This window comes from Plectropomus leopardus, chromosome 9 (genome assembly GCF_008729295.1).
Source record: "Plectropomus leopardus isolate mb chromosome 9, YSFRI_Pleo_2.0, whole genome shotgun sequence".
NCBI lineage: Eukaryota > Metazoa > Chordata > Actinopteri > Perciformes > Serranidae > Plectropomus > Plectropomus leopardus.
This window is the reverse complement of record NC_056471.1, coordinates 4660086-4682885: the sequence shown is the minus strand read 5'-3', so window position 1 is coordinate 4682885 and position 22800 is coordinate 4660086. Positions and strand designations below refer to the sequence as shown.

The window sequence follows — 22800 nt, the reverse complement described above, 5'->3', positions numbered from 1 at the left end:
CTGTGACAACAAGTTTATGATACTTACACGTTTGGTTCGGCATGATAATCTTAACAGATGAACACCACTTTTGTGTGTCTGAAGCACAGATAAATCTATAAGTTGGAGTGTGACTGTTGCTGTAAAGCTGTAAAGGCGGCGAATAAGTTTAATGAATTTCTGTGTCCACTATGATGACGTCTAATGTCACAGACAAACACTATTGTCCGATATAGCCGATTGTTAGCAACTGCCTTTTTTAGATGCATTAAAAAAAAGTTCAGAAATTTTGTTGTACAGATGTATTTTATTTTGCAGAAAAAAACGTCTAAATATCTCAAGCCTATGTAAACCACAGACCTTATTTAAGGCATATTACTGAAAACCCATTCAAAAAACCATAGACTTTAAGACGACAGAACCGGAAGTGCTAAAAGGCTAACGGACTTCCTCATTTTAGGACTCGTTACTTCACCACTCTGTTTACTGCAGCTCCCTCACTGTATCAGAGGACCAATGAGGCTATGATTACTCATTGGCTAAATGCAGTTTAGGACATAATAACATGATATTGTAGGTTAATTAAAAATTAAAATATTATAGCATTTTGGTTGATAAGGCCGCAGCGTTATATTTTCACTTTAGTACATCATGGTGTGTATGGGTGTACTGTCTATTTAATGTGTTTAAGTCTGTCCATTGGTGAAATAAGATGCAATTACAACCCAGAAAATAGTACATCATATATAATATAGATACCATACAGGAAAATACATGTTGAGAAGGCTCTACAGAAACATATGTAGCTGTACAATAGATTAAAGACAAAAAAAGACAGAGTTGTGTAAAAATCCATTGGCATACAAGTCAAAGACTTTAGTGTGATTTAGATATTTTCAAAAGTGGAAATATTATTGTAAAATCATTCAGCTTGACCAAATAGCTTCTTACAGACCTTTAGTAACATATTGAATCTTAGCATGTGCACACAATTACTCGGACTTGGCATCTGGACATGTAGCAGATTTGAGATAGATGTACTTCATTCAGGCCAGTAACCTCTGGCACATCAGTAGCAGATTTCCAGTCCAGTACCCTACTTAAACCAGTAGGTGTCAGGGTCCACACAGATGTAAGGATTGGCTTTTCATAAAACTCAAATGAGATATCTAATTGATCCTTTAAAGGGAAGATTCACATTTTTTAAGCTTGTCTTAAAACAAATGCTGGCCATTAAGAAATCCTTTATGTGCTCTAAGTGTTTGTAAATGTCCATGTGCTTTCCTTCAGGATAAGATGAACTTCTGCTCGCTGCCTGTGAAGCTCTCACCAAAAAGCCTCCAGATGGAACTGAAAGAGCTGGTACAGAAGATCAACACACTTCAACATCAGTAATCGGCAGTGATCTGTCAATTTTCGGTTATACTCATTCTCAGTCATTTGACATTCTTTTCAGTATTTTCAAACAAAGCTAGTTACTGTAGCATCGCCATTTCACCGTTTATTAGGCATCATTCAGAATAATACTGGATGATTCCTTTAGTGGGTTTTCATTCGTAGAATTTTAAGAAAAACCCCAGTTTAAAAAAAAAAGGAAAAAACCAAAAACCCTTGGAAAGCTTTGACAGTGGTTACATGCAACTGATTTGCAATTTTTTGCCCTGTAATTTTTTTCTCAGGACAGACTTGAGTCAGTTGTTCAAATAGATCAGAATGAGATATGAACAGTTTGCATTTGCTACAAACCCCAGATCAAAAAAAAAAAGGAAAAACTATATATATATATATATATATATTATATATATATATATATATATTCATTGTGCTAACATTTCTTTTGCATTTGATTACTAGCGTAAATAGGAGACACTGATTTAAACCACTGCTTCGATAGTAATCACAATAATTCATATTTATGCAACATACATCGTTTGGGAATGAATTGGACTGCTCTATAGAGTTCTGTGCCAGGAGAAGAAAAAAAAACCCATAAATAATTAAAGGTCCAGTGTGTAGAATTTAGGGGGATATACTGGAAGAAATGGAATACAATATTCACACCTACGTTTTATGCATATAAGTTGTAGGGCTGTCAGTGTTACGCGTTAATGGTGAATTAAGTCAATACTTAATGCCTTAATCTAAAAACAAAAATTGCGTTAATCACCGGCAAACATTCCTGTAAGAATCAATTTTAGCGATGTAAAAATGGCATGGTCATTTCTTTGGAGTTCCTTGACCACTGACCTCAAGATATCAGGCACCCATGGGTCTCCCCTTGGTGGTAATCTCCATGGTAACACACTCTAAAATGGTAATCTCATGCAGTCTTCTTGAGGACATTTGATTCCTAATCAAGACAATCTGGTAAGAATTGCCTAACCCTGTCACAATATTCACATTGTTCACATTGTTTTGAAATGCAAAATAATGGAATTGATAGCATACAATTTAAAACTTTTTTTGCATGAAATTTTTTTTTAACTGTAACAAATCTGTGATTAATTGCAATTCAAAATGAATCTATTGACAGCCCTAAATAGTTAATATTCAGCTGAAAATAATAATCATTTTGTTTTTGTCACCTTAAAATACTGTTTATATCTCTATATGGAGCAGGCCCCCCTCCATGGAGTCCTCCATGTTGTTCTAAAGTAGCCCACAATGGACAAACCAAACACTGGCTAGATATATAGGGCTATCTGCAGCAGTTCTCCTACTTTCAGTAAGTTGCCATCTATAATTCTTAGTGTTAGATGTCACTAAATCCTACACACTAGATCTTTAAAACTAGCAAAACTCTGGTGGCCCTTCAGACCCAGTTGATAATTGATATTAGCGCTTCAAAGGAGAGACAAAGAAAATAGTCTGAGTCATGGTTATACCTGTACACAAGTGGACATTGAGTGAAATTAAACAAATAAATGAAATATCTGCAGTAACAGGTATTCAAGTAATAACTCAGCAACTCATCTCAAATCATTCAGCTGACATGCATCACATATTACTGTAACCCGCTATTTATTTTACCTGTGACTGAATAGTCACAGTTAAAATATTCACATACATACAAATCAATGATTGGGAACCAAAACTAAAAGTCAGATCAAACACTATATTTTATGTGCTGCATGACTAGCATTGAAAACTCTTTATATTGATGCCAAACATGAAATACGATGTATGTTTGCAAATGTACTGTTTTAAACCAATTATTTATTGTATTTATTTTTAATTTATCATTGTGTTAAGGATACATGTCAACTGATTTAACTATTCATTCATTATTTGTCTCCATATGGGTGTGGAAAAACAACAGTATGATAATAAATAACTCAGCTGAATACTGACTGAGCAGTAATGTTCACAGATTTATGTTAAACGATTCTACCACCATCCCACCCAAATGACCATGTCATCCTCCTGGGCTCTTATTTAACCTTATTTTTGTTTCTTTTTATGTTTTGTGAATCACCTTTTTAACTCTTACTTTGTGGCACTCCAATAAAATTATTATTGTCATTAATCCAGTGTTGGTTTGTTCTGATGATCACTTCTTACTCTAACATGTTTATGTTTATTAAGGAGCCTTTTATAGCCAATCACAATTTAGATTATTTTCAACATTTTGAGGGAAAAAATTTAGAAAACTTGGAGCATAAAAAGTTGTAGTTTTAGTTTTAGTTGTAGTCTTGGGATTAGGCAGCATTCGTATGTGTACATTTAAATGCAATTATTTGTGATAATAATGCAATGATAGGGATTATTTTGATAGCATGTACTGTGGGTGTGATGATGCATCTCTGTCACAGTGTTTTAAATTGCAAACATGGTTGGGTATTTTGCAATAAAAACAGATATTGTGACTCAAATAAAGAATTGGAAAGTAAATTCTGGACTTTGATGTCAGTGGTTTGTGAAACTGCTGAAAGAGTTGGTAAAAGCCATTCTTTTATGTTGTAATAAATGACCAAACTGTGACTGAAACATCACAAAAAGTAAATCTTTAAACTTTCAAACTAGACTTTTGGGAGAAACCTACTAAAAACAAGAGCTGGATTATTCTTTAAAATGGTATAACCAGTGGAGTCTACTGCCCTCTATAGGCCAACACCACACTGTGCGTGTGTGTGTGTGTGTGTGTGTGTGTGTGTGTGTGTGTGTGTGTGTGAGAGAGAGAGAGAGAGAGAGAGAGAGAGAGAGAGAGAGAGAGTTGCACATGTACATGCAGTGAAAATATTGAGGAAGTAGCAGTAACACCACATAATAACAGAGACAATAACGGACACTATCAGCTTTCAGTTATGCAGCCGCCACCGCGAAAGGTAAGCTACTGTAGTTTTCATATTCGTAGTAAATATGAGTTTATATTCATGTACAGAGTGCTTACCGCACACTCACTTTTTGTGTCTTAACTGTTCAACTACTTTCATGTCTGTTCCTCTTGCCAGCAGTGCTGTGAAGTTAATGCTTTTTCTAATAACTCTTTAAAGAGCACATCAATCAAATATTAATACTAAGTGCATCACATGGTATGCTTCCAGTTAGAGATATGCGTTTATGTTGTATGTACATATGGCATTTGAAATACATACTTTTGGATAGTGGATGAATTTCCTGTGAAAGCATCTGTCTGCAAGTACTGATAATATATCAGGGTGTATTGTGTGAATGCCAACATGTACTGACTCTTCAAGGTATTTGTTAAAAGCACTAAATGAATGTGCTGTACAGACTTATTTAGTGCATATGAAGTATTTGAGACTTCTGACGTTACATCTTGTACTCTTGTGAGAGTTAGACTTAACATCGCTCTCTTAAGAGCAAATATTTTCTTTTTATCCTGCAGCACATAACTCATTATACAGTTTATGATTGGAAACATTTGCCATTAAGCTGCAAAGTATACATATGATTTTAATGGAGAAAAAGTTGGTTTTCTGCTTTGCTTTGTTATTGGTGACCAATAGGCCTTTCTCACAGCAGACATAGGAAAAGCACAGGTGTTACTAACAACGATAACGATGACTCTGTTCTATTTAAGCCAGCATGCAGGACACAGACCCTGACATTAGAGTAGCTGAATAGAATTTGGACATCATTAATTTCGTTCTTTACACCTGTGCTCTTCCTACTGTGACATGTTAAAATGTCTTTTTTGTGAAAAAGGCCTATTTCAGTAAGGTCGGGTAATTGTCAATGGCACAATTCACAACAGCATTACAAATTTTTTCAAAAACCTCAGATTTATTCAGCAGTGTCTTTGGGATTGTAGGACTGTTTCAAACGATATAATAGCTACTGCCACATGCTAAACAAGATATAATGAGTCTGCTAACTAGCCAACTTACTGCTAGCTAGTGATAAGCACCAGTCTGTAATGTAGCCAGGAAGTAAGCTAACTATTATTATAACTACATGCAAAGGCATAATATTTGCTACTATCTGCTTTGACAAAATTTTAGTTCTATTTAAATGTGTTGTTAATATGCTAACATTTATGCAGTATGTTATCACAGCTAGAAATGGCTGAAAATTAACTTGCTTACAATTACAACATCTAGCAAAAATGGTGTCATGTTGACATTAGCAATCTTGAACTTCATATGTAGCCTATTAAAAGACTATTAGCATGACAGTCGTTCAATAATTATTTTATTCACATGTACAATACTATATATTGTGCTTTTCATAACACTTTTAAAAATTTTAAAGAGACATTCCTTACTGAGGATAAAAAAAACCTCACTCACTCACCCTTGCAAAATAGTGTCTGAGGGGAACTTGCTTTGGTGGAAAGGCAAGCATTGCCATTTAAAATGCCTAATCTTTCCAAAAGAAAACAGCATAAAAAGACATTCTATGGTGTAGGCCACTATGCAAGAGGTTGCAGTTGCTGCTGTCTCACACAAGGACAAAATGCTGTTTGAAGACAGCAAGACTAGTTTCAAATAACAGATTACCATACCATGGTAACACACAGGAAGAGGGACGCACACAATATGTGTCCACATTTAATGTAGTTATTTAAAAAAAAAAAAACAACAGCAAGATGACTGTGTTTCCACTGAGTCATGTTCTGTGACTTCTCCTCTGGCGATAACATTCCAAGAAGCATGATGATGGATGTTCAAAACATTAGCAGGTTTATTTCTATTGCAGCCACCACACTAGCCATCATTTTTTCCAATCCAAGGCGTCTTAGGCATGTTATGGAGCGATAGTGGATTGCATTATTGTAATATGTTCATTACTTTAATTTTGCAGCTGTTTGGGTGGAGCTCATTAGATTTACTTTATATATTGCTCGGTAGGTTCTAACCCCCCTCCACCTTAACTCATCATAATTTATTAATTGATTGCATGTTGTATTATTGATCTGAATCTGAAAGTAACTTCAGTTATTAACAAAATTTAATGCAGTAAAAACTGTAATGTTTCCCTCTGAAATGTAATTGAATATAAAGTGTCAGAAAATGGAAATACACAGGTAAAGTACAAGTATGCCTCAAAATTGTACTTAAGTGCCTTACTTGATAAATTTACTTTGTGTGTCTGTGTGTGTGCAGGTAAAGGAGAGCCAGCAGGTGAAACTGGTGTTCTCAGAGCAGCTCAGCAGATTGCAGAGCAAACAGCATCAGGACACTGAGCTGCTGGAGGAGATCAGGTACAGCACTCACCAGACTCACCAGAAATCTGCATGAAATCCTCCCACTGGATTCAAACACACCGAGGGTGATAGGAAGACAGATCAATACAGAAGCAGAGAACGAGTGCATGATAAATAACATGTCTGTTGATGTGTGTTGTGTGTTTTGTTATTCTGTGTTCCCCAAGGACGTTCAGTAAGCAGCGAGCAGCGATAGAGAAAGAGTATGCTCAGGTGAGTACAGGCGAGCTATTCTGGTCCACTATTAATCCTCTTACTGGAACCTCTCTGTTTTTTTTTACTGGAATTGCTACTCATTTATTGATTTGAGGTCCCATATCAGAACCTCAGCGCAGCGTTGTTGTTTGTTGCCTCGTTTAACTCTATGTGTACACTATGTTTCAGCACACATTTATGCTTTCCTGACTATTTTACCTCAGTTTCCATATTTTTAAAGTTCTCAGTAGATGTTCCAAGTTCCTGCCTCCTCAGGGAACCTCTGTAGAGAGATTTGTGTGTTTTCTGCACCACGGTGGAGAATTTGTCACATATATGTGTGAGAACTTTTGAAAAAATGCGTGTGTGTTTGTGTCTCTATGTGTGCATCCTCATTTAAAGCCTTTTTGTACTAGAGTGTGGCACGAATGCAGAGCCATATTCTGGCTCAAAAATCAGTGTGAGGGTTTTCTACATGACAACTATGCACACTGTGTCTAGTGCAAATTATATGCGTTGTGATGTTCCGTTAAAAAAATACATGAAAGATGTCCAACAAGTTTCCTCCTAAAAAGCATCTGTGTCCACTCAACACAACCAAAAAAACACATTCAAACAGAGAATGTCAAAGGGGATAACAGAGGAAGTATTTAGTACCTTTACTTAAGTAAAAGTACAATTACCACACTGTGAAAATACTTCAGTAAAAGTAAGTATAATCAGAAAAATGTTCTCAAAATATGAAAAATTACTGTACCAAATATAAAAAAAAGTCTGGAAAAATAACACTCCCCAAAACTATTGAAAACTATCTAAAAAACTTAAATGTTAACTTCAAATCTATTGAAAAAAGAAAATGTTTATTAAAATATTTTCTGATGCAACCAAATTCAGAAACACTAAAAAAGACCCCAAAACTCCAAACTATTAAAAAAAAAGAAATTGGCTTAAATATGTATAAAATGATTGCCAAAACTCTCAATTCAGAAAAAACACCCAAAAAACTTTTTTTTAACGAGAATCAAAAGAGAAATGACTTAAATGTTTATCAGAATAGTTGCTAATTAATTTTCTGTCAGTCAGCTAATTGATTCATTGACAATGTCATCTGCACTTGTACAAACTATTGGGTTTCATTCATAACAAACATAATTTTTTATCCAATAACTATTAAAAAGGCTTTCAGATAATGTAGTGAAGTAAAAAGTATTATATTTCCCTCTGAAATGTAGTGGACTAAATGTATAAAGTGGGATGGAAAAAAAAAGATTCAAGTAAAGTACAGGTACCTGATATTTGTAATTGCAGTACTTGAATAAATGTAGTTAGTTACGTTCCACCAATGGCTAATGATAACCTCACACTGACGAACTAATCAGACCTCAAATTTGATGCCAATGCTAGCCGTGACTAGCCGTCATCCGTGACCATCATAAAACATTAGCAAGTGCAAAACAGCTATATCATTTTTTGTAAATTCCAGCTGATGCCGTAGGCCTACATAGCTTTAGACATTTCTGTAGTCTGGCAGTAAGCTAGCTATGACCTTGAGGTATGACATCAGTTGGAACAAAGAGTTTTATCGGTAAAAAAAATGTTAAACATTGAAAAAATATTTTTTCCACCACACTAATGTTCTGCAGTGGTGAGCAAGTGTTTATACGAACCCCAAAAAATCAGTTTCTATAAAGTTCTGCTCAAAATTTTCTGACAAACACATGTGCTTAAAATCCTTTATATTGACTTATGCCCACACATGGTGTCAGAGCCATGACACAAAATATGTAAAAAAAAAACTGGAAGGTAATTTCTATTTCTTAGTGTTTTTTTGCCTTTGTTGATCAGAACACCTACACGTGAAAGTGGGCGCCCAAACTGGAAGGTACAGGTCTACAGCCAAGCTAGTGCTTCTGTGAGGCTTTATGTCAGCACAGTTGCGCTTTAGCTAAATGCTAATTACCTGATGATGGTGTGCGGCCACAGACATGTCTAACATCATATTGAGGCACCAACAAGTCATGTTAGTGTTGTTTCTTGGGGTTTTGATGTGGCGTTACTGTGCATTTTCAGGCTCTTCAGAGGTTGGCTGTCCAGTACCAGAAAAGAGACTGGCAAAGAGGAAATACAGATGCTGTCACCTCTGGGTAACAACACACACACACACACACACACACACAGTACACAGCCTTCTCACCAGGGGCCTCATTTATGAAGGTATATGCACAAAAGAAGGCGTATGCCACTTTCTAAGCAAACTTGTCAGGAAAATGTGCAGTCCTCAGCAGAAATTTTGACCCATGCCTATGCACAGAAACTGATGAGAGGACAAACTGCCATGCCGAAGGCAGAAGGATGAAACACGAAATTGATACCGTTGTGTAAAATAAATCAAAATATTACCTCTAATGTATCATATAAGAGTGTATTTGCAAAAACGGGTAAACATGAATGAAAAAAAACTTTTTAATTGATACTCCCCTGGAGTGCACACATGAAGACATGATTTAGGATACTAAATACGAGCAGAGATATCTGTTAATGTCAAAGAACCCCTCAGATATACCCTGTAATTATTAAACAATATTTGCATGTTATGAAATGTATTCTCAGAAATAATAAGGTGAACTATAGGATACATTACGTTTACGCTGTTGCTGTTTTCGATGCCTCAGTCTGGCAGATACAAGTGCATAGTTTAATGTATTGTTTTCATCTATTATATATTGTCTTTTATAATGTGATTATGTTTTATGGCTTTTAGTTTTTTTATTTCTGTGTGTTAAATGTGTCTTATTTCATTGTAAAGCACTGGATAACTGTGTTTTGAAAGGTGCTATACAGATAAGTTTAGAATTAGATATTAATATTATCAAATTTTTGTTGCACAAAATTGCTTGTCAATTAGGGTATTTCCCACCTGAAGCTTTTCAGAAACAGTCATTGGATGGATGGATATAAAAAGGCATGTAATCACAATGCGTAAAGCCGCACAGTGGCTGATTTGGTACTGTGAGAGGATGAGGGGCGTAGGAGCGGATTTTCAGGGACCAGCAAGATCCACTGGCCCATGATGACGAGTGGCTTACAAGCCGTTTTCGACGTCCACAAGCTGTGCTCCTGGATCTCTGTGCTGCGCTGGGCCTAGCGTTATGTACCGCAGTCATCCAGTGCGTCTGGCACATCAGTGACCCCCTTCGACACCACACCACTTTGGAGGGATTCCCCGAGGATCCCTGCCACTTTCTCATCAAGGGGGATGGGGTTGGGGGGTGGGTGAGCTCTAGTGTCCCCTTTCCCCCACTCGTGACAGACACACTCTGCCTGTGAAAGGCAATGTGTTTTTTTTTTGGTCGCCACTTTAATATCAGACCCCTTCTTTTTATTTTTGGCCACGGTTTGACTCTCTAAGGTAACAGCATTTACACTATCAGGCACATGCTGCCACTCTGCTGGTTTTTTGACATTTGAAATACCGGTGCTGCACATTTTGTGAAATTCTGTTTCTTTATTTTCTTGCCCTTTCTATCAGTATTGTCTTCATTGACAAATTTAGCAAATGCATTGTTCCCATTATTATATGTACAAATTATACAAACAGTATGAGCAGGAATATATCAAAGTGCGCATTGTGGCTATTTACATTATAATATACTTGTAACGTAAAACTAAGTTGTGTCTCCTTACGTGTGTATTAGCATTATGTCTGTTATGATCAGTTTCACACATATCTAAAGCAAAATGCAGTGAATCCATTGGTATCTGTGTGTTCTTTCAGGAGTGTGTTTGGCGTGTGGCGGTCAGTGGTAGATGCCACAGCTCATTCTGCCGCATCACGACTAGCCGCTGCAGAGGAATATCGCCGACTAATTGGACACGCCTCCAGAAGTCTTCGCAATGCAAAGGACATCCGAGCTAAGAGAGTAAGAGAACTGCCCACAGTACACACACACACACACACACAGAGAGAGTGCTCAAATACAACGAACGTCCTTACAACACAGAGTAACTCATAAAGTGCTTTTTCATCATTCGTGTGTGTGTTAGGGCCTGGAGCAGCTGCAGAGGGTACAGGGGGAAGTGGTTGATGCTCTGCGGGAGCTGCACAGGATCAAGAAGAGCTATTACCAACTCAGTCATATTGCCAATGTTGCCAGAGAGAAAGCTGCGGATGCACAGAGCAGGTCTGTGTGTGTGTGTGTGTGTGTGTGTGTGTGTGTGTGTGTGACAGAAGCAAAACAAACAGACAATCAAAAAATGTGATGCTAACCTATAAAAAAAAAATCAGTGACTGTATTTCATAAGAGGCACATTCATTTTTAATATACAAACACAATGTTAGCCAGTGTTGTCTGCTTGAAACATGTCTAGGAGGTCAATAGAGCTCAGGCCTTGAAGTAAAGTCTGTAAACATCTCTAAAAGGCCTGAGGCCTTTGAAAACATTCCTTTAGAGCCTCATTCCCACTGCACAAAAAACCTGCTAACACCCTAGCATCTGGCTTTTTTAATGCAATGGGAAGGCGTACCATCGGCAGTCACACCTGGGTCAAATGATTCTGCAGTAGACATGGGTTTTTATCGCCTTGGCCGATAATTTCAGCTCTTTAACTGGCGAGATGCCAAAAAGTGATCGTCTGCCAGAAACTGATTGCTGTCCGCAGGAGTGCGTGCAGCCTGTTAAAGCTGTATCACCCAGTATTCACGTCTTCAGCTGCTCTCACATGGATCAAACAGTCATAGCAAGTAAATACTCATAACTTTATGTCCGTGGTAACAGCTTAGGTATGTCTTGGGGAAATTCTAATGTTTCTTGAAACCCAATTTTCACGTGTATGCGATTTATAGTTTGATAGGGCATGATATTTACGAGATTATAGACAATATATTGTTATTCTGGTTGTTTGTATGTGTTTAATATGTCTAAAATCTTGTTTACATTTGGAAAGTAGTCTATCATACTTTAGGGATGGGTAATGTAAAAATAAAGGTATTACCTGCTATTATCCTTATAAGCCTGCATTATATTACCTGATTTCATTCATAGTAATATATTTGACAGATTATAGCTCACCCAGTCCTTTTTTTACCTGTGTAAATACCTTTAAAGGTCTAATGCAACAAATACAATGCAGTTTTCAACTTGCTTTGGTTGTTTCTGCCACAAAATGACTAGATTTAATTCTTTGGGGTTGTTTTTGACTAATTGTAATCACTCCGGTCATTTTTATCTGTGTAAATACCTTTAAAGAGACAAATACAATGCATAAATTGCAATTTCTTACTTGCCAAAAAGGGATAGCAACTGCTGCAAATTACATTTAAAACATTAACTTTTTAACTGACTGCATTTGCATTTAGTGATATTGTGTGACTGCAAAACCAGTGGTCTGCCCTTATATTCTTTGTGACATTAATGCATCATTATAACGTGAGCTTTGCATCACGTTACCACTCAAAAACATGCAAGATAAGGTTCAACCAACATGGTTAATTAAGGGCTGTCACCTTTTTTTGTGACTTGGTTGAACTTATCCAAAGTTGACATTTTGGCCACTATGCACTAATACTCTTAAAAGTTGCTTGCCAAAAAATGAAGCCCTACAAGTATTAATCTTTAAAGTGATGAATTGTACCCATTGTGCAACACTGACAGATAAATTAAATGCTATCTCAGGCAAATGTAGTCCAAGGTTTATGTACAGAACAGTGTTTCAGATAATCTATAGCAACACCTTGTATGTCTTTTATTATTGTCTTTTTATGTCTTCTATGTCATGTGTTTTAACTGTGTTTTTCAGAGCCAGAAAGAGTGAACATGGAATTTTCCACTTTAAAACAGGACTACAAAAGATGACTGCTAAGGTATAATTTTAAATGAACTATGTTATAATGTACTGCGCATGCAGTTCCTAGAAATTAGCTACTGCCACAAACCACAAAAACTGTGCGGCACATTTTGTTGTCAAATTAGCTAGAAGCTTGAGGGGTAGAAAACCATCAAAACAAAGTGACAGAGAGCCACCAAATATTTTCAGCCTTTAACGCATTGCAAGCAGCAGCATATTTAACCAGCAGAAACAAAGCAGCGTTAGGATTCATTTTTCAGTAGTCTTTAGAGAAGTGTTCTTGTCCTTACTCTCTTTTAGCCCTGTTTTTGGTCTGTACCAACTTCTGACACAAATATCTGTCTCTTTAGTTGCTCAATTCACCACCATGTTCACAAGCTAGTTTCTTTGTCTGGAGGGCATTACAAAGTGACTTTCACTTAGACGCAAAATTGGTGGAGGGCAGATGCCTTGTGACTGTGACTAAAGTATATATAAGTATATATAAAGAAGTTTTTAAAAGGTATATTTATACCGTTGACCTGTGCCTCATAACTCTTTGCCAACTATTGCTCTTTTGTGGATCAGTTTAGGTGCAGGAGATAGAAGTTAATGATGCAACACAGCTAAAAATCTCTCAGTGTGATCAAAGGTCATCAATGCTGAGAAAGCTTATTATTGGTTAATTGTGCATCCATCCATCCATTTTCTTCTGCTTATCCGGAGTCGGGTCGCGGGGGCAGCAGCCTAAGCAGGGAAGCCCAGACTTCCCTCTCCCCGGCCACTTCGTCCAGCTCTTCTGGGGGAACCCCGAGGCGTTCCCAGGCCAGCTGTGAGACATAGTCTCTCCGGCGTGTCCTGGGTCTTCCCCGGGGCCTCCTACCAGTGGGACGTGCCCTGAACACCTCACCAGGGAGGCGTCCAGGAAGCGTCCTAATTAGATGCCTGAGCCACCTCATCTGGCTCTTCTCAACGCCGAGGAGCAGCGGCTCTACTCCGAGCTCCTCCCGGATGACTGAGCTTCTCACCCTATCTCTAAGGGAGAGCCCAGCCACCCTACGGAGGAAACTCATTTCGGCTGCTTGTACCCACAATCTCGTTCTTTCGGTCACTACCCAAAGCTCGTGACCATAGGTGAGGGTAGGAACGAAGATCGACCGGTAAATCGAGAGCTTTGCCTTTCAGCTCAGCTCCCTCTTCACCACCACAGATCGGTGCAGAGTCCGCATTACTGCAGACGCCGCACCGATCCGCCTGTCGATCTCCCGCTCCATCCTTCCCTCACTCATGAACAAGACCCCGAGGTACTTAAACTCCTCCACTTGGGGCAGGACTTCGTCCCCGATCCGGAGGGGGTACGCCACCCTTTCCCGGCTTAGAACCATGGCCTCAGATTTGGAGGTGCTGATTCTCATCCCGGCTGCTTCACACTCGGCTGCGAACCGATCCAGTGAGAGCTGAAGGTCACGGCCTTATGAGGCCAACAGGACCACATCATCTGCAAAGAGCAGAAACCCAATCCTGAGGTCACCAAACCGGACCCCCTCAACACCCTGGCTGTGCCTAGAAATTCTGTCCATAAAAGTTAGCAGAATCGGTGACAAAGGGCAGCCCTGGCGGAGTCCAACCCTCACCGGAAACAAGCTCCACTTACTGCCGGCAATGTGGGCCAAGCTCTGGCACCGGTCATACAGGGAACAGACAGCCCGTATCAGGGAGTCCGAAACCCCATATTCCCAACAGGACTCCCCGAGGGACACGGGTCCAGAGCTGGTCCACAGTTCCACGACCGGGGCGAAAACCGCATTGCTCCTTCTGAATCCGGGGTTTGACTATCCGGTGGACCCTCCTCTCTAGTACCCCCAAATAGACCTTACCAGGGAGGCTGAGGAGTGTGATCCCCCTGTAGTTGGAACACACCCTCCGGTCCCCCTTCTTAAAAAGAGGGACCACCACCCCAGTCTGCCAGTCCAAGGGCACTGCCCCCAATGTCCATGCAATGCTGCAGAGTCGCGTCAGCCACGACAGCCCCACAACATCCAGGGCCTTGAGGAACTCCGGGCGGACCTCGTCCACCCCCGGGGCCCTGCCACTGAGGAGCTTTTTGACCACCTCGGTAACCTCAGCCCCAGAGATAGGGGAGCCCACCCCCGAGTCCCCAGGCCCTGCTTCCTCACCGGAAGGCGTGTCGGTGGGCTTGAGGAGGTCTTTGAAGTATTTCTTCCACCGATCCACAACGTCCCGAGTCGAGGTCAGTAGCGCCCTGTTCCCACCATACACAGTGTTGATGGAGCACCGCTTCCCCCTCCTGAGATGCCGGATGGTGGTCCAGAACCTCTTCGAAGCCGTCCGGAAGTCGTTCTCCATGGCCTCTCCGAACTCCTCCCAATGGTGCATATTCATGCAAAATAATTTCGCCTCCCTGAGGTGATCCTCACATCATGAAGTTTCTATCAGACAACCCATTATCAAATAATTTTAAAACAACTCTGAGACTTTAAGTGAATTTTAGTAGAATAAAGTTAAGTGCTGTAGACTTATAGATGTTTAGTGTCCGTAGTTTAGAGTAGTCTTATACTTCATGGATTTGTTACTTTTTTATGTTAAATTTTACCATGTTTATTGCATGTTTTACTTGAACTAAAAACTTAAATTGTGTGTGTGTGTGTGTGTGTGTGTGTGTGTGTGTGTGTGTGTTTGCAGCTCAACACCAGGTTAAAAGAGTGTGAAGACCGTTTGACTGAAGTTCGTAATGAGTATCTGCTGGCATTATCAGCAGTCAATGGCCATCATCAACACTACTATACGAATGACTTACCACATATTATGGAGGTAAAACACACAACATGACACATACAAACTAGAGAACAGGAAGCTAAAACCATCTGATAAAATACAAACCACATCATTTCCTGGCATGTTGTGGGCTGCTGGTTTCTTGAGTTTGCTCTGTAAAGCGCAAAGAACACACATCCAACTTTCCCTTTTCTCACTTCACAATCTGTACATTTGAGCAAAAATCTAATTGCTGGCATCATCTTTTCCTTCTTGATGTCAAAGTTTCCAAACAAAAATAAAAGCTCACAATCCATCCTCGTAAACAGCCCACTCCAGCCACTACATGCACATTAATATGTCATTTTAAAATGCTACATTTACCACTAGCATTCAAACTACTCCAGCATTTTCAAACCCCTAAAACAAAGATTTTAAAAAATTAAAATGTTACTGACCCTCTTTTAGATTAAAAACTCCTGGGTTTTGTTTCAGTCTTGTCAGCTAAAAATTGAGGTATTTGAAAAGGATAATGCAGACATTTACATTTGCTTCCCAATTTTGCCATATTAGTCATGACGTATCAAACCTAAACATTATAGTTATATCTACATCCCTTTTGTGATTTATCTGTCTGGAGTTGTATGGATGCCATCTGAGTTGTATGGATGCCTTGTTAAAGGGACCTATAATCAGCAAAAATAACTAATAATAACAGGGGCTGTGGCTTAGCTGGTTAAAGTGCCTGTCTTGTAAACAGGAGATCCTGTTTTCAAATCCCAGCAGTGCCTAGCTGTTACACAGATTATCTCTTCATGTTGAATCTCTCATAAAGATGTCAACAGCATCCCTGCTTACTAGACTGGGGGAAAAAAATTTTCCATGAACATAAATAAACAGTTTGTTTTTTTTGGTGTTACTCTTACTAGTAACAGGCGCTGTGGTTTAGTTGGTTTAAGTGCCTGTCTAATAAACAGGAGATCCTGGATTCAAATCCCAGCAGGGCCTGATTCATGTCTCCTCTTAATGGCTATTTCCCATCACAAGCATATGTGTTTTAAATGCAGCTGTAGCCCCATCACCCCCTGCTAATAGAGGTTTAACATAAACAATGGATGTGATGCTGCTTTGTCTTCCCACACTTATCCACAGCTTATGATAATTTCAATAGCAAATCATCAAGGAGATACAAGCTTGCACCACTAGTAGTAATTCAGCCTGGAGTTGTCAGATAAGGCACTGTTGGGATTTGAACCCAGGATCTCTTGTTTACAAGATAGGTGCTGTAACCAACTAAACCACCCTACCTGGGTGCCACCCTACTCAGCATGATGGGGATCTCGACCAAGGATCTCTACCAAGATTTTTCTCCAATAAAGTGACATTATTGCTTAGGATGGACATGTTTTAAAGAGAAATGTTGATAAAAAACAGCTGATTCAGAAACAGTTAGAGAGCATCGAACACAATCAAAGTGGTGTGATTCATATGCTGTGGATTTCACAGTGGATTTCACAGTCACCTGATCTCAACCTGAGATTAAAATCTATGTAGTTAGAATTTGGACCAATGATCACTTACACATAAACACTAAGGGAATATCTTTTAAGGAAGTACAGTGTCAGTGACATCTTCATGACAGATGCATAGAGTAGTTTCACAATGACAGACTTCAGTTAAGATAACTTATGTAACCATCAGGCACTGCTGGGATTTGAACCCAGGATCTCCTGTTTACGAGACAGACGCTTTAACCAGCTAAGCCACAGCACCTTCTTCTGTAATCAATCAGACACACAAAAAAAAACATGTTCATAGGATTCAGCTTAATGTTCATACAGTGACAAGGAAAGTCTAGAAAAATCCTGAACACAACAACTGAAAAGTGGTTTTAGTTCGTTTTTTGATTATTCTTACTACAGAGGTTCCTAATGTGCTGGTCTTGGTGAGTGCCTTGCTCAATTAAACTTTGGACAGAGACTCTAGTAGGAAGAAGAGGCGCTGTGGCTTAGTTGGTTAAAGCGCCTGTCTAGTAAACAGGAGATCCTGGGTTCAAATCCCAGCAGTGCCTCATCTGTTAACTCTAACTGGGATTCTCAACCTATTGCTGTGAAGTGTGTTTAAGTCAATCCATGTTTAACATCAGCTTAAACACATCTTCACCCTCAAACACCCAATATGGTTGTAATTACATCTCACTAGTCTCATAGAAAAACAACAAACAACATCAAATTCATGATTTTCATTTGGGGGAAATGCTTTCACATATCTAATACCGTTCTACTGAGGTCAAATGACAGTTCATCATATGTTGAGAAAGAATGTGAGGATACAAAGGAACATAACAGCCATAGTGAACATCAGAGCTCCAGTCACAGTTAATCACACTGATGTCACAGTGGCAAAACACTAAAGTTCCAGTCAAACAGGAACTGCTGGGATTTGAACCTAGAATCTCCTGTTTACTAGATAGGCACTTTAACCAACAAAGCCACAGCTCCATTAACTTTGTGCACTTTCTAAAACAGATTAATGATCATAAAGGCAATAAAAGAATCTAAAAATCATGAACACAATGATTATTAGGTGGTTAATTTAAAAAAAAAAAAAGTCATACTGTAGAGATCCCTAAAATGTTGGTCTCGGTGAGTGCCTTGCTCAGTGAAACATTTGACAGAGACGGCTGCAAAAAGGAAGAGTTGCTGTGGCTTAGTTGGTTAAAGTGCCTGTCTAGTAAACAGGAGATCCTGGGTTCAAATCCCAGCAGTGCCTGATTTGTTAACTACATCTGGAATTATCATTTCTGCTGTTGTATATATCCATGATTGAGGTGATCCACATCTGACGTTAGTGTGAACAGATCACTACCCCAAACAGCCTCTGATCTCTGTTCTCTCACTAAAATGTATATGTAGGGATGCTTTACGGATGGGTATTTTTACCCATGCGGTGATCTGTGTTGTTGCTGCTCAGCTCAGGTTGTCCATCTGTTGATCTGTCGCACCGACGTGTCTATGTTTGAATGCTGCTGTTGACTGTGTGTTTTATACTGTCTTTACTGTTATGTGTGATTGGTCGACTGTAAACGGAATTGCCCTTTTGGGGTGAATAAGGTTGTCTTGATCTTGATCTTGATTGAACAACAACAAAAAATAAGTGTTAAAATTGCAAGACAAGCATTTTGGGAAAAAAATAATGAAAACAGTTTCATTTCCCTTATTACTTGCTGGGTATGTCAATTCATCACATGTTGATGATGAGTGTAAGAAACAAAAGAAGATAAGAGCCACATCTAATGTTACAGCTTAATTACGCATAAAAAAACATCAATATGATTCCAAATAATAAACATAAAGACAAGAAAAGTCTCTAAAACCCCTGCACATGACGGTTGGTAAGTGATTAATGTGTTTTTAACACTCATACTACAGAAATCTGCAGCATGTTGGTCTTGGTGAGTGCCTTGCTCAACGAACCATTGGACAGAGGCTGCAGAATGGAAAAGAGGTACTGAAGCTTAGTTGGTTAAAGCACCTGTTAAGTAAAGTGGAGATCTTGTGTTCAAATCCCAGCAGTTCCTCATCTGACACCTCTAAACTGACTTATCACTTTATCTCTGTGTAGTGTGTTTAAGCTAATCCATGTCTGACATCAGTTTGAACAGATCTTCACCCTGAAACACCTATTCGTCATTATTAGAGAACAACAAAAAACATCCACTTCATCATATGTTGTGAAAGAGTGTGAGAACACAAAAGAACATAACAGCCAAAGCTAACATCATAGCTGCAGTCACAGTTAGTCTCTGTTTGTAGGATGGCTCTATGGATGTCCGTTCAAGACAGGAATACGTAAACAACTATGATGAGTTGTTGTTGATCATTCATCTACACCTGAAGAGGAGGATCAGGGCAGAAATCCCTTCACACTGATGTCACAGAGGCAAAACTAAAGCTCCAGTCATCAAATGAGGTACAGATGGGATTTGAACCTAGGATCTCCTGTTCACTAGACAGACATGTTAACCAACTAAGTCTCAGCACCTTAAAATAGCAGTGTGCTATAAAAAATTGCTTTCATCATTCAGATTAATGTTCACACAGAAACAAGAAAAGTCTCTAAGAATCTGAACGCAATGATCATAAGGTGTTGTTTTGGGTTGATTTTTTTTTTAATCTTGCCATAGCTATATATACTATTTTACTGCATGTTGGTCTTGGTGAGTGCCTTGCTCAATGAACCTTTGGACAGAGGCTGCAGCTTACAGAAGAGGTGCTGTGGCTTAGTTGGTTAAAGTGCCTGTCTAGTAAACAGGAGATCCTGGGTTCAAATCCCAGCAGTGCCTCATGTGACAACTCTAGTCTGAGTTATCTCTTTGCCTCTGTGTCGTCATGTTTGAGGTGACCCATATGTGATGTAATCAGATATCTACCCTGAAACACCTCACATGTTTGTAAAGATGTTGCACACATCTTGCACATTGGAACAACAACAAAAACCATCAAGTTTGTGAGGGAAGAAGCTAAAGAGAAAGCAGTGCAAGATTTTCTCTACCCGCTTTGCTGCTGAGGTCAGATGAGATTTCATCATACATTCAGGATAAGCGTTACAAGCACAGCTTATGGTGCAGGTCCATGAGGACTTATTGCTGGTATTTTTGTGGAGAGAGCAAGGCATGATGGGCCACAGCTGTTTTTGTATTGTGACTGTGGATGTAAATAGGAGATCCACTTGAGACACTTCTGGGATTTGAACCCAGGCCTCCTGTTTACAAGACAGCAACTTTAACTGACTAAATCACAGTGCCACACTCCTCCAGTGTGAAGAAAACATGAATTGAGCTGACTAGGGTGTGAAATCATTTTGTACATTTTAGTCACAATAGTTGTGTGGACCTACAGATGTCTGTTTCATGCTGAAATATTTTAACACCTACTGGATGAATTGAGATAAAATGTGTTTCAGAACAGAGGAAAATATGATATACACTTTTTTGTGATAGAGATGATCTCTGTGCAGCACTGCTGGGATGTGAACTCAGGATCTCCTGTTTCCCAGAAAGGCACTCTAAGTAGATAAGAAGAGGTGCTGTGGCTTAGCTGGTTAAAGGAGCTCCTGGGTTCAAATCCCAGCAGCGCCTTCTTCCAATGCTTGAGTTAACACTTTGCCTCTGTCAGATTATACACGGTCATATTTGAAGTGGCTTAAGTCTGAAATCCTGTAATATATCTAGTAATATCACACACATGTGTATTGGAACACAACAAAAAAATCATATTTGAGGGTTGAGACACATTTGCTTGTAATATTAAAGTAGCCACGGGGAGAAAACCTGATTTAGACACCAATGGGATTTGAACCCAGGATCACCTGTTTACAATACAAGCTCTTTAACCAACTAAACCAAAGCACCTTTTATGGTACAGACTCAGACACACCAAAAAAAGATGTTCATGATTACAATTATAATCATAAAGACAAGAAATGTCTCTAAAACCCCTGAACAAAACCATTGTTAAGTGGTTATTTTTTTAATATTCTCACTGTCGAGATCTGAAGCATGTTGGTCCTGTAGGAAAGAACAGGTGCTGTGGCTTAGTTGGTTAAAGCGCCTGTCTAGTAAACAGGAGATCCTGGGTTCAAATCCCAGCAGTGCCTCATGTGATAACTGTGACCTGTGTTATCACTTTGCCTTTGTTACATATATCTATGTTGAGTTGACCCATACCTGACATCACTTTAGACAGTCTGTCCTCTGAAACACCTTAAATCTATCTAATAATCTGACAAACACACATGCTTGTTGGAAAAACAACAACAACAAAAAAAAACTGTCAAATTTGCACAACAGAAATTTGGACAACAAATGAATGACAGCGTGATACAAGCTGTCATCTCCCTGATGATTCGCTGCTGAGATCAGATAATAACTCATCATATGTTTATGATGGGTGTTATAGGAGCATAACAGACATAGCTGATGTTGCAGCTATTGCTGTTAGTTCTGTGGAGAGAGAGACAGGAGTGACTGGACAGCAGACCCTGTCCAGTCACTAACTGGACCCTTAGTTTGCCATGTATAGTGTGCTGTGTTTACTGTACTTGATATGACCTTGCAAGCAATAGGGAGTATGCATGATGCACTGAGGATTTAAGATGGGGAATAGCTGGTTATGGTTTCAACAGGGGCCCAAGAGCAGATTTACCTTGGGGCCTCCACTGTGTTTTTACAGTCAGACAGTATTGGATAAAGGCTGTAATGTAAAAAAATAATGGTTAAAAAAGGATGAAATAATGAAAACTGTCTGCTGTTCTCTTTTTCCCTCATCAGCAAATGGACGGTGATGTTTACAATGACTTGAGGAGCCATTTCACTCTGCTGTGTGGGACAGAGATGGATACTTGTCTGGCTACACACAAACAGTACAGCACCATATGGGAGAGTGTTGCCAAGGTACATGGGTGTTTGTGTATACTGTGTTCTGCATCTGTGTGGTGCTTCTCAGGGATGATGTTTATTTGTTGGCCGATGCTTACAGGTTTCCCTTGTCAAAAAGCCTATGTGATTTTTTCAGTTTTCACTTTTGATTATTGCAGAAAATAAGCTCTGTGACAAACAAATGTCTATGATACTCTTCACAAATGGACACCACTTTTAGGAGTTTTGAAGCCTAGATTAATCAATCAATCAAACTCTATTTATATAGCACTTTTCATCCAAACAAACTGTGGCACAAAGTGCTTCACACACACACAAGCACACAAACAAATGAAAACAAAATGTAAATAAAAACAAGATTCTGAAGATTTTGTTATTAAAAAAAAATAATAATAGGAGTACTCATGAAAACCACCAGAGGCAGGATAAACCTGTAGTAGTAAGTAAGTAAGATAAATTTAAAAAAAAAAATGATACTAGTAATAATAAAAGATAGAAAAGTAAAGTACTCAAACTGTCAGGATAACAGCACAAAGTAAAATAATAAATATGGTAAAAAACATAAAATCATATAGGAAGCAGTAAAACTATGAAAGAGACTAAAATGTAGAAATAAGTAGATGAGTCAATAGATAAATAAAGTTCAATTAAAAGCCAAACTAAAACGGTAGGTCTTGAGGTCAAACTACACTATGATCTCAGACTTAATGTTGCCACCATAATGAGGCTGGAAAGCTGATTTCAAACTTGAAAAATGCCTTGTTTAAGAAGCATTAATGTTTCAAAGTTCACAGTGGGGTATTTACAGACATATTTGATGTTGTAGAAAAAAAACTGAAAGTCTCTTCAGCTTGTGTTAACCAGTGACCTTATTTCACACTTCACCATAAACCCATTCATAAAAAACATTGTGGCTCAT

At 38.8% G+C, this 22800-nt stretch overlaps 1 protein-coding gene and 5 non-coding genes across 7 annotated transcripts in view; 5 read left to right on the top strand and 1 right to left on the bottom strand.

The window, feature by feature from the left end:
- The first annotated feature begins 4257 nt into the window (after positions 1 to 4257).
- LOC121948552 (F-BAR and double SH3 domains protein 1-like) overlaps positions 4258 to 22800 on the top strand; it is a 30327-nt gene continuing 11784 nt past the window's right edge. For both annotated transcript variants that reach the window (XM_042493971.1, XM_042493970.1), the window contains exons 1-9: positions 4258 to 4304; positions 6549 to 6646; positions 6817 to 6862; positions 8915 to 8988; positions 10620 to 10764; positions 10889 to 11025; positions 12641 to 12704; positions 15371 to 15499; positions 21774 to 21896. In XM_042493971.1, coding sequence (XP_042349905.1) covers positions 4284 to 4304; positions 6549 to 6646; positions 6817 to 6862; positions 8915 to 8988; positions 10620 to 10764; positions 10889 to 11025; positions 12641 to 12704; positions 15371 to 15499; positions 21774 to 21896 — 837 coding nt within the window. In that variant the 5' untranslated portion in view covers positions 4258 to 4283. The remainder of the gene's footprint in view (positions 4305 to 6548; positions 6647 to 6816; positions 6863 to 8914; positions 8989 to 10619; positions 10765 to 10888; positions 11026 to 12640; positions 12705 to 15370; positions 15500 to 21773; positions 21897 to 22800) is intronic.
- On the bottom strand, positions 17142 to 17215 carry trnat-cgu. The gene has a single exon. It is a non-coding gene; the product is annotated as a tRNA-Thr (tRNA).
- Positions 17440 to 17513, top strand: trnat-agu. Its single transcript has one exon. It is a non-coding gene; the product is annotated as a tRNA-Thr (tRNA).
- Positions 18141 to 18214, top strand: trnat-agu. The gene has a single exon. It is a non-coding gene; the product is annotated as a tRNA-Thr (tRNA).
- Positions 19714 to 19787, top strand: trnat-agu. Its single transcript has one exon. It is a non-coding gene; the product is annotated as a tRNA-Thr (tRNA).
- trnat-agu lies at positions 21027 to 21100 on the top strand. Its single transcript has one exon. It is a non-coding gene; the product is annotated as a tRNA-Thr (tRNA).